The sequence below is a fragment of the Megalops cyprinoides genome, chromosome 13 (assembly GCF_013368585.1).
Source record: "Megalops cyprinoides isolate fMegCyp1 chromosome 13, fMegCyp1.pri, whole genome shotgun sequence".
In the NCBI taxonomy this organism is placed as follows: domain Eukaryota; kingdom Metazoa; phylum Chordata; class Actinopteri; order Elopiformes; family Megalopidae; genus Megalops; species Megalops cyprinoides.
Genome location: NC_050595.1, coordinates 14,704,451 through 14,716,827, shown reverse-complemented (window position 1 = coordinate 14,716,827; position 12,377 = coordinate 14,704,451). Strand labels below are relative to the sequence as shown.

The window sequence follows — 12,377 nt, the reverse complement described above, 5'->3', positions numbered from 1 at the left end:
ACATCTTCAATTCATTTTGATGACTCTTTCAATACGCTGAACCCTCAAGACACTGAACCCTCTACAGCAACTGAGCAACTAGACTACTCTAGTGTCTGCGCAGTGAGTAATCATATTTCATTTGGAACATTGCCAATGTCAAATACAGCAAATGTTATACATGTTGGTTATGTAAAATGAGTTGCCCTTTACGTTAAAAAAGCACACTAACATTTCTGGCAGTCACCCCTTTAATTCCTTCCGAATTATGTCCCAACGCCCATTCCACCCGCCAAAGATAATATTACAAACTTTGCCAATGAACACATTATTGTTGATGAAACAAGAAAGTGCATTTCTTTCACAGAAATCCTGACAAAACTTTTCACGCAGCTGAAAAGTGTTCACACGTTACATGAAACACCTTTCTAACACTGCAACTAGCATACGTGTAATGCAAGCAGCACAAGAATAGAAGGCAGAGCCTAAATCGACAAAGTTAATCAGGGTAGCTATTTATTCATGCACTCAGAATGTGTGTAAATAAACATAATAATCAGATTTTACCATCATCCACATTAAAGCATGAAAAACAGTAGCTACACAGTCTGAAATTACTGGAACAAAATTGATTGAATTAAGAAAGCTTACATCTCTGATACTGCTTTTTTCCACTTTAGTAACCATTTTATTGCCAGTTATTGGATAGACTTGCCAGTATACTCACCTTTGCACACTGATATTAAAAAAACAGCAGGAAGAAATCCAAAGTATACACTTATAAACATTCTATAATACTAATGTGAAATATTTTACCTACTGTATTTTTCCTTTTTGTTCTCTTTTGTATCTTACTCAATGTTTATAATTTAAAAGGCAATATAAAATGACTCCAGGTTCAACTGTGTCACACTTAGATCTCTGATAACCTTTTTTTTTCTGTAAAACCCACCGGTGTGCTGTGTGACAAAATTAGAAGAAAAATCCTTTGCATTTATTTCCAGAATTTGGCACTCCCACAGAGCAACAAACAGTAACATTTCTGCCTGTTCTTCTGGTATTGTTTCACTGTGACCAAAACCGTGGGTGGAGTTGGCGAAGCGCGTACTCCGTGGTAGGCTTAATGACACCATATACAATAGTCAGATGCACAATGTAGTCATAAATTTCTCTCACTGTTAAAAAGAACCACACAAAAAGTAATAAACCCTGCATTCACACTTTTGTCAAAAAATCATGGCTGTTTCCATGCCTTAATCCCTGAAATGGAAGGCTCACCTCATAGCTTGCCTGAGCCCACCATGACACTTGTAGATACACTTAAGGACTTCAACTTATCCAATGCATCTACGGCTATTTTATACCATTCTACTGTTTGTTAACATTCCACTGGTTTCCACCGTTGAGACTGCCTCTTCCCAGGGCCAGGAAATATTTTTCCAGTTTTTCCCAATTAGCTTGGGTTTTATGATTTTTCAATTCCCTCTGGACAATGCAGCATGTTCAGGGCTTTCTGACAATTCAATTGTACAAAAGTGTCACAACAAATAAAATCTGTGTTTGAAAATACATTGAAATAGGATGGTCAATGTCCCTGCCATGTCCCTCCAATTCTCTGCTTTCTTTTCAGCAAGGGGTTACTTATTGAACATAAAGTAGACTTTCGTCCCCAACACCATGTAAATCCACACAAAGAAGTGCAGACACAGCACACTTAAATGCAGTGTGAATTCAGGGACATGCTTCTGAGCCCTGAATATTTATGCCCCATCTGTAGTATGGAGCAACTTTCCTAGTGACACATGGTATGCAGTAATGTTGTGATTTTGCTAAGATATAATTCTTCCAGCTCCTCAGCCATAGGTTCACACTGTACTAAACAAGCAGAATTTTTGCTGTTCCCGCTCACCTTGAAATGCCTGGGCACGCCATAGCATGCTAATGGATAAGGTGCATAAACTTTGCATTAGCTACTTATTTTCACTTGTGTTCAGTTATAAGACTTTTTGCAAATCCATCATACCTCTGGTTCCAACAAACTCTGACAAGCAAGGGATTACTGTGTGCACCTACGCCCATTCCCCCCAACCCCAGTAGAGTGCATATTCACTGAATATTTACGCTAATGAATAATAAGCCTGTCCTATGTCAAAAGGCCTAAAGCACTTTTCTCAGTGCTCTTAGGCTGTCAGAAATAGGAATGCATTTTGCTTTAATAACGAAAGTTCAGTGGTGACAAATATACAGATTGTCTTGTTTACACTCCTGTAGCTTTTTTTTTTCAATAAAAACAAACCACTGAAGTGGATCCTTAATTGAAAAAGTACTCTCTTAGCCAATGTGAAACCACTCCAGGATTCCTCCCAACCACGCTCATGGTGATAAATTAAAATAACAAGCCAATAAACAAACACTTACATTTGCAACTTACATTTACATTTAATATATTTACAGGTAAAGTGCATATAAATGACATAATTTACTTGTAAAATAAAGAGGATTAATTTTAGAAAATATATGAAAAAATCCCTATGGCATGTGGCTCCCATTTTGCTAGAAATAAATATTTTTATTCATGTTTTGAGAATAAAACTTGTGTCTGAGAAGAATGGGAGCCATATCTGCAATGCTGCACTGCATTTAGGTAATACTTTTGCAAATTCAGTGTTGTTCATTGTTAAGAATCCACCACAGACACTAGATGAAAGACGTCTGAGGTACATTTCAGTATCAGATGCTCACACCACTCAATCTGTAACACGAAATGTTGACAGATTGTGAGGGAGGGAGAGACCTGAAACCTGCACAAAAGCAAATTGCCAAAACATCAACTCATGTTTCAGTCTCATTTCAAAGCCCCCCTCCTACCCCCCTCCCTACAAAGTCAGGACACGTCTCCCAAGGCTGAGCAGGGAGGAATGTGCCCAGCCTTGTTCTGGAAAATCCTCCCCCCCACCCCCCAAAAACACAGCCCTTCACCTTGTGCTTGAGAAAACACCACTCCTACAAGCTCTCACCCCACAAAGAATCTTGGATAGCTACTCTTTGCTGTATATCTGTCAGTGCCTCCTCACGGACCACGCTGTGTTTTCAGCTAACGAGACAGGAGCAAGAGGGATGCAGGTTTGCGTGACTGTGAGGAAGGGAATGTTCTTGTGCATCTCAAGGCAGCTCCCATTTATTCAGCCGGCCAGGAGTGAGTCGGGACACACGTATGCCCCCAGGCTACTGTGCTCTCATCAGCATTTCCCCCCCGGTGCCACTTAGGCATGTAGGGCCGCCATGGTGTGAAGGGCCACCACTGTGGATGCAGAGTCCATCAACTTCGCAGCTTTTGGACACTCGTCTTTGCTATACTCTTTGCACATGTTCCATTCACTTGCACCAAAAATACTCTGGCGAGCTGCAAAGGCACCCTCACTATTGTTACTGGTACGCGTTGCACAGCTGGGAATGAGGCACATTTTCCCATCACCCCAGACAACAACCGCCATGTCTATGAAAAAAAAATCATAGGGAAACCATCATTTATCTGACGACAGCACCCAGCTGCTACACTCAAACCATCAATAAACCCATCCAATAAAAAAATGCATATGTGTGACTCATACTCATGTATCACACTAAAATAAACTACACAAGACAAACCGCAACAAACACCTCAACACAAAAAGGCATTTACTCACCTTCCAGTCAGTTACAGTGCAGTATTGAATTTTGTATAAGTGCTAGTGCATTTGACCCTGGATGAGAGGATCAAGGGTTCATAAACTAGGTAAAGCAGAAAGTGCTACTGTTATAGTCCTGAGCAATGCAAGAATTAGTCCAGTTCTCGTTATTTCCCTGAGTAATGCCATCTGAGAGAAAAATCAAAACAGAAAAAAATGATGGGAGCATTTTACAGCTCCACTTCAGGAAGGCGTTGCAGGTCAAACTGCAGGCAAGTTTCATATTTCCACCTCATTAGGTGCTAATTTGCATCAATTGATGAATGTACCATTCAGTGCGACCTTTTCTCGGCCTCCGCAACACACACCAGAGTTCACTGCAGGCTCTGGGAATGGAGAACTGAGATGGATAAAGTAGTTTTTGAATGCTCCACTGATTCAGAAACGGACTCAAGATGTTATTTTTCTACCATTCTGATTCCCCTTGTCCTGCAAAGCACAGTCTCAAGGCAAAACATCTGAACTAATAAATCAGTGCTTACGTGATGAAAGCTTAGTACATCAAGCCAAACACTCTGCATGGTTCTCATTTACTCAAACCAATTATCCATTGTGCCTTTTTGATGTGGGTGTCATTTGTAAGTTACTTAGAAACAAATATTTTTTAATTATTGCTCATCAATCCTTATTTGTATTTTTCCAGAAAATGTAAAATGAATGTCAAAATCTAATTACATATACACTTTGAAGAACAACTGTAAAGTAAACTATGGATACTTCTTCCGGAAAAGTCTCTAGGTGTCTTTTAAGGCTCTTAAGAATTTGGCCTGCTGTTATCCAGAACACTAAGGGTGTACTTTCACCTTTACTATAGGAGCCCATGCTAACCACTGATTGGGATTTAAGGCCACCTTAAAAAACTGCAGCCGGCCAATTTTATGGCCGAGCTAGTAAAACAAGACAAATTAAGCTTTCGGCAACAATTTCTCCAACAACATTTTACAAACACATTTCAGACCCATACTTGGCCTTCTGGCAAAACTGGACAGAGAAAGACAGGTAAGAGAGACTGTGTCATTTCCTCGGGGCGATGAGCAAGCTAGTCCTGCTATAAGCCAATACGTCCTGTCCCATTAATTTCCCTGTCCCTACAAACACCAATGAAAGATGTCCAACATGCTCTATACTCCATACTGTAACACTCTGTTAATGAGTCTTCGCTGATGTGTTCAAGGGGGTTCTGTGCATATTGTATATTCTATAAAGGCTGCAGATTCAATTCCCAGGTGGGGCAACACCCTAGAGCAAAGTCCTAAACCTGAACTGCTTCAGTAAATATCCAGCCGAGTAAATGAGTAATGTCTAAAATGTGAGCTATGTGTCCCCAGATAAGGGTATATGTTAAGCACATCAATACTGTCCAGCAATGTAAAATAAGGCCTTTAACATAATTTACTCAAGTAACTCCTTGTACATGTGTACGTAACATCTAAATGAAAATATTTACCTATAGAATGCTGGATTTTTCTTTAAAGGACATATTTTTTATTTTAAAGAAAGACCTCACAGGTGACAGTTTGTCTCATAACAACATTCAAAATTATCCCCACTTAAAACAGATCTACTTTATACTTCATGGGAAACATACCTACTATTTGATTCCAACATGCATAGCAGTGTTGTATTGTGCTGTATGTTATCTAATTAATCAATCCTACTCCTAAGCCTAATCATAAAATGTATAATATTCTAATCAGGACACTTCTGTTGAGTGTGGTACTGTTTGCATTCTTGAATGTGGAGGTAGGGTCACAGTTTCAGATAGGATTGTACTTGGCTTAACTCTGCTTGTTTCTCTTCTACTCTTCTTCTCTGATGCTACTGTATGGCTCGGTTCCCTCCATTACCTCCCTGTTATTTGCATTAGCTTCACCCTTGGTCTTGAAACTTTTTTTAGCCTCCTGCATCTTCTCTATCTTAAATCTGTCATTTCTTCCCAGATTCCTGCATCCAGTGATATCATCTTCCACTGACATAGTTTGTGTTCCCATTTCTAAATCTTAATCTCTCTTTTCTTTAGCACCCCATTGGTGGAAGGAGCCATGTGCCAAAATTAGAACTGTGCAGTCTGGTATTACCTTTCATTGTCTAGAGAAGAAAAGACTCAACTTTAAATAACACTTCTTTTCCCCTATATTTTTCCCATTGTCAAGCAGTACACGAATTTTCAGTCAAGAGGATTTCCACAGCACTGATGGTTCCTCACTGGAACTATTAAAATACACATATTCCCATTTGTCATTCCATACCAGCAAATGTAATTCTTTATTTTTGATTTTTTTGCACTGCAAATACTACAGTCTACTGTATGCATTATAAGATTCCCTATATAAGAGCGTCTGTAGGTTATGTAGTCTTAGTGGTGGCTGTAGTTCTTGCTTTTCTTTTGTGTAAACAACACCTCTAAATCATGGCTGTCTTATGATGACAAACTTCACTGATGGAGAATGGTTTCTGGCTGTGTCAATATTTAACATTAAAATGTATACTTCAGCACATCTTATCTCAATATGTTTTAATTTAGAGCCCCAAGCATTAATAAGCATAAAATTATGTGGCAAAATACACAGTACTAGGCTACATTTTTCTTCTAAAGAACTGTGTGTTTGTGAACCAAGAACATTTTTTTGTGAGGGCACACCTGGACCAAGATGGGAGTTAAAGCTTGCCATGATGTAATCCATCTATAATTATGCGTGCTGGGTGACACAAGAAAAGGAAAATAACCATAACTGTTTCAGTAAAAAGCCTTTGGCTGAATTTTATTCTTGGAGAAATGTAGGCCTTTGTTGATGAAGAACCTTTAAGAATCTGCACATCAGGAAAATACATATGAAGCCTGTGTCAAACTGAATGTTATTCCCTTCACTAATGAATATTTGAACAACCACAAGCAACGAGAAGCACACAGGGCGTTAATTAGTATCTTTGAATATGAGTGGTAAACCACAGCGACGTTTTTAGCCGCTGTCTGTCAAGGAAATGTGTTTTCCTCGCCCTTCCTCTCAGCTCCCCTGCATTCCTGTCACACAACGCATGCTGAAAAGCAAATTGCTCTTTGACAAAAGAGATAAAGTAGTGTTTGCGCAAAGAGCGGAACAAAGATTGGTCCGGATGAAAGATACACAAGGTATGAAACAATGAAGCCATATTTTCTAGGTGGTCATTTTCCCACTTAAATCTGCATTAACTGATAGACGAGTATGTACTGGTAGACAGATTTTCCCTTTACATCCAGATCACCCCAGGCACACTGGAAATAACAAAATGAGGAAATAAAAAGATTCACACACCAGCAGCCACCACATAAAGCTGCAATATACCACTATCCAGAAAATACACTGATCTTCCTGTCATGACAAACAAAAAGGATCAGAGCTGTTGGCTTCCAGCAATTATAAAGAACACTTAAAGCTAATGCTTTGTAATGTAATATTCTACCATAATGACCACAGCTACACTTACCCCATTACAGTTATTTCAACACACACAACACCTGTCCCTGATCTACACAGAACCACAAAGAACAGGACAGGTGCCTAGAGCAGTAAAGTAAGCTTGTGAGAGTAATAAAATTTGCTTTGAGGGCAGCAGGTTTTTAGTATGCTGGAAGTTACTTAGTCATGTCTTTAATAATTGCTTGACAACAGCTTCCATAAGTCCACTAATGCTGGCTGTCTCCACCCATCTTCCTAATACTGGGATACTACTGATAATGTGTATTTGCTCTATTTGTGAAAAATGACAAAGTTTAGCAAGGGAACTATTTTTAACTTGATGATTTTGTTGATCAACAGGACTGTCAAATCCCAAGAACCCAAAAGAGGCAACAAAATGTAAATGATCTGCTGCATGTGTCTGGGCAAGCACATTACGAATTCCTTTATAACCATGCAAAGCCAAAGCCAAAATGCTGGAACTGTAGCTCTAAAGTAATTACAAAAGTCACTTTATCAACCATAAACACTTTGAAAATATATTTAGCGTATTTACATTATATTCTAGCAAGTTCCTGATCACATTTTTTCCCAGCACAAAATTTGTTATTCCCTTTTCTCGTAATTGTAACAGTAACACATCCTTATGGGGGAAATGATAGAAGAGAGTCAAAGATAGTTGAAATCTGCAAGTGTAGTTGTTATGCAGTTGCTAAGGAAATTATGTCACAGTTTATCAGTGCATAAAAAGAAAGCATTCACACAAAACCCTTTAATGTTAACCCCTTCAAATAATTCTATAAGTAGTAAACCTGTAGAAAATCAAAGTATTTATTTCATATTATTGTTAATGCCATGCCAGTTATTTAACTAGCATAGATTATAATTTCTGTAATACTAATGGTGCCCTTGATACTAAACACTGTTGTAGGTAGTCTACTGATTTTGCCACTACAGCCTTGACAAAGTTCGATGCAAACAACAACCTCTATCAAAATTTGCAAACTGTACTTTTGCAGCAGAGTTAGGTGTATGCCTCCAACAACATGCATTGTTGTGGAAACTGTAAGAAAAGAGCTGAATACTTACAATTCTTCCAAATATGGGAAGTTTTTGAAGACATTCTCTGGGAGCTCTGTGATGTTGTTCATGCTGATATCCCTAAAAAATACAGATATATTCATTAGTCCCGGAAAACATACATTATCTTTATTCCTACATGATACAGCAGGCACTTCACAGCTAGCTCTTCTGCTTCTTGCCAGAACAACTGATTGCTTGGAGGATCTGTATTCTACAACTGAATGGGGGACTGAAAGAAGGAAAGTGCATTGATTCTGCAATTTCACATGCAAAATTTAACATTAGGCTTACATGTGTATAATTGCTTCAGTTACCTTTGTTTCTATTTGGGGGTGGGCTGCTTGCTACCCCTGTTCCCTGTGGCTGGTGACATGAGCATGCATGCGGATCTGCAGGCTGAGCCCCACACAAAGGCCCCTGAGACACCCACAGCCAAGAGGGATGACAGCTTTTGGGTTTTCAGCACACAGTAAAGAAAGGGACAGGCATGTACCTGCACGACAAATATGCAGGCAAGGCCCATGTTTTCTTTTTTTTTTATTGACATGTGACTGCTGCATTAAGCCAGGTAGAGGCTAATCAGCAGACATAAATGCGGGCAAAATCTAACGGGAGGTCTACAAGGGGGGAGGTTTGGGCGCTGTACTTCCAGGTAAGTGTTTAGATCTGTCCTCCCATGCTAAGCAACAGGACGTTGTTTTGGAGCATCAGAGTATCACTCTGAACTCAGCATTTGCACAAACTGCCCAAAAGAAATTTAAACACACTCAATTTATGAGCAAATGTACTAATGTCAGTGTTTTGACTACAATAGGAAAACAAACTACATGAATGGTATGACTACGCCAACAGTCTTAAGTATGATTCAGGGGCCTAAATATATCTTAAATAGCAACAGAACTGCAAAATCCATTTTAATTTTTTTTAACAGATTTCTGTATTTGACCATTTTCCACACTTCAGTTTGAAACTTATTGAATGCCACTTTGCAACTTCTCTACAATATTAAGCATGTTGATGGTGTCCTAGGTAAAGACAAAAAGACAAAGAAGGTCATAATATGCCAGGAATATATCTATACCAGGGAATCTGTGATGTATTATTCATCTATTAAGGTCTGACCTTCATCAAGACAAAAAAAAGAAAGCTTGCAACAAAATGATTCAGAGGAGTATTTCAGGATCATCAGTAACTCCAGTGTCTTCATAAAAAAGACAGGAAAACTGGTGATATCAGCAGTGTGTAGCAAAAAAAAAGTCAATTGTTTTCATCCTGGTCTTTAGTTTACCAATTTTCAACACTTTTCCATTGTAAAGGCAATGAACAAAATACCGAAGTAAAAGGAAACTTGACAAGAAACACAGGAGGGAACCGAATGTTGTAGAAACTAGCTAGCAGGGAGCCTAGATATAGTTGTGCACTCTCACAAACAAAAAAGTAAGCTATGTAATGTAGGGAAATATAAATATGATACAATTTTGACAATAATGAAGCCTGACAGAATTGTGTGTCACAAATACTGAAAAGTAATGAAACCTGAGATTACTGTGTTTGGAATGTATGACTCTCCCAGAGAACACAGAGGTAGTATGCCAATAAAACCAAGATTAATCCATGAGGATGGCATGCAGATTCTACCACTGTATGAATGCACCTGATACAGCAACACTGAATCTGAACAGATATGTTTGTTTTCAGTAACCATAATGATTGCCCATGATGGTTAAAGGCATGAGCATATGGCTTTCTCATCACATTGCACATTAATTTGCTAATCTTTTCCATAATATTTCAGCACTTCTAAATTTTTTTTTTCTACAGAAATCCTGATTAAGAATCCATTCGCTGGCTTCAAAGAAGAACCCATATACAGCAGATGTTGAAAGAGAACGAGATAAAACAGAACAAACATCCTGTGTTAGTTAATGAAGTGAAACCATTTTAAATAGCCCATCTTGGTTTTTGCTGCCAAGTGCTCCCAACTGTAACAAGTACACATATGGGCTTCAGTTCTTGGGCGGATCATATTACCTCCACATCTAGCCATCAGGCACATCTCACGTCCTCCTGCTATCTTTATTTACAATCCCGTGGTTATCTTGCTATTGAATTACCGTGCAGGCTGTTTCAATGGGGCATCAAACCCCTCTACCTGCTGGCGTTACTGGCCTCTACATGGACGACACCGTCGGTGGTCCTTCGGATACATTTTGTATTGCTAACAGGATTCCCCTTCACCCCACATTGGCAGTTTACTGCAATCCTTGACAGTGAGGCCATGGGACAGGGAAAAAGGTCTGTTAATGCAATTGCTGTGCAAAGTGCAGGTTTTCTCATCAGGCCCTTCTGAAGGTCTGCTGACTGGTGTTTAGTGGGGGATTACTGAATCAGTGATGATACTGTCAGGTTAAGGTCTCCCATTTATGTTCTTACAGAGCCACTATCCACCATACTGTACTGATACCACTGAAGTTGTAACATCACGGAACAGTTAAGTTAATAATGATAACAAACAGGATTTTGGTGGATTGATTTTGTCAATTATCGAGAGTGTTTTGATCACAACATAATGAAAAACATTCAGAGCTCTGCACCCTAAAATTTCAGTCAGCAACAGGAGCTGCATATTCAATATCCAATAAATTTATTGATATATGAAGTAACACAGACACAAGAAGACTTCAACTTCACTTTAAATATGATTTCCCACTCAATTGCTTGATGCTCCCCACAGTAAATGTCTGAGTAGCAAGAATATATTTCATGTATAGGCAGGACAGCCAACAGCTTTCGAGGAGCACCAGACACTACTTGTGAAGCTTCGGAATGACTTTTGAAGGTATACAGGACACCAAATATTTTTATGTGTACCTAAAACTGTCCATGGCAGAAATGTTTGTTTGGGTTTTGCAAACATTCTCTCGTCTACGATGCCATTTTTATGCATTGAAAAAGATCTGTATTATATTAATAATAATAAGAGTACAGAAAATCAGCTTGCATTACAAATATCAAAAAACTGCTACCTGAAACAACATAAATGCACAGTTAAACCTGGGAAAAACTTCCATGCTAAATGATTGAAGAAAATTAAAGAATTGTTTTTGAAAATCAACAACTTCACAACGAAATAGGTACAGCCTGTTCGTTCCTCTGTCAACAAGAGAAAGGAGAGTTCTGAACATATTACCAAGTTGGAGCCAATGTTCAATTGCTATTTTTCCTCAATCTATTTGATTTCAAAAATGCTCCCAGATGTGTTTCCTGTGGGATACAAAAGTTTGCACAAAATTGCAACTTGAGCCTTCCGTTCTGGTTGTCATTCGGAAAACCCGTCTTCCCATGACATTGGCATATATTGCTACTTAAACTGAAATTGCAATGGAACTGTTCAGGCATTATCACTAATTCACCATTTTTAAAAATTATTTTGCAATTAACTATTTTTTAAACCATTTTTACACAGTATTTATCATGCAGTACTACATATACATTTTTAAAATAAAAAAGCTATTGATTGCTGAATTGTTGAATTCTTGAGATAATCAGATTCCAGTCACAGGCAAACATTGGTTATTTATTTACCTAAATATAGTTTAACAATTTAATTGTTAAATTATACCCACACAGAAAGGAAAGAAATGAAGAATTACATACATAAATACCATGAAATACATACAAAATACAGTAGGCCTATTAATAATATCACTCCTGCCTCTGAGGATGACTTGTTTACTGGGTACTTATGATTCTAGTTTCAATACTACTATTTAAAGCATGCTGATATTAGTGATAGAGACTTCCATCCAACTGCATGCAGTTTGTATATTAATTTATCATGAACTATATGAAATTGATTTGAGCAATAAAATGAACAATATAATGAATAAGCAATCCTACCAAGCAATAAAGGATTTGAATGCATGTTTGAAAAAACATTTTTCTTCACATCAAATGAGAATTATCCTCCTTCAAACATGCAACAAAACACATATTATGGTTTCAGTGTTTTATATGGTTGTTTACAAAAGAAAAACAAAAACCTGCATATTAATTATTTGAACGTCACCATGTGAATTTATGGTGCTGTGTGAATTGAAATGTCAATCTAGAAAAAGAAGTTCTTTGTCATGCTTACTGACGTCCAGGA

At 38.2% G+C, this 12,377-nt stretch overlaps 1 protein-coding gene across 1 annotated transcript in view; it reads right to left on the bottom strand.

Annotated features, from left to right (window-relative positions):
* Positions 1-12,377, bottom strand: part of lgr4 (leucine-rich repeat containing G protein-coupled receptor 4) — a 66,394-nt gene that overhangs the window by 36,939 nt on the left and 17,078 nt on the right. The window contains exon 2 of the mRNA XM_036543958.1: positions 8,234-8,305. Coding sequence (XP_036399851.1) covers positions 8,234-8,305 — 72 coding nt within the window. The remainder of the gene's footprint in view (positions 1-8,233; positions 8,306-12,377) is intronic.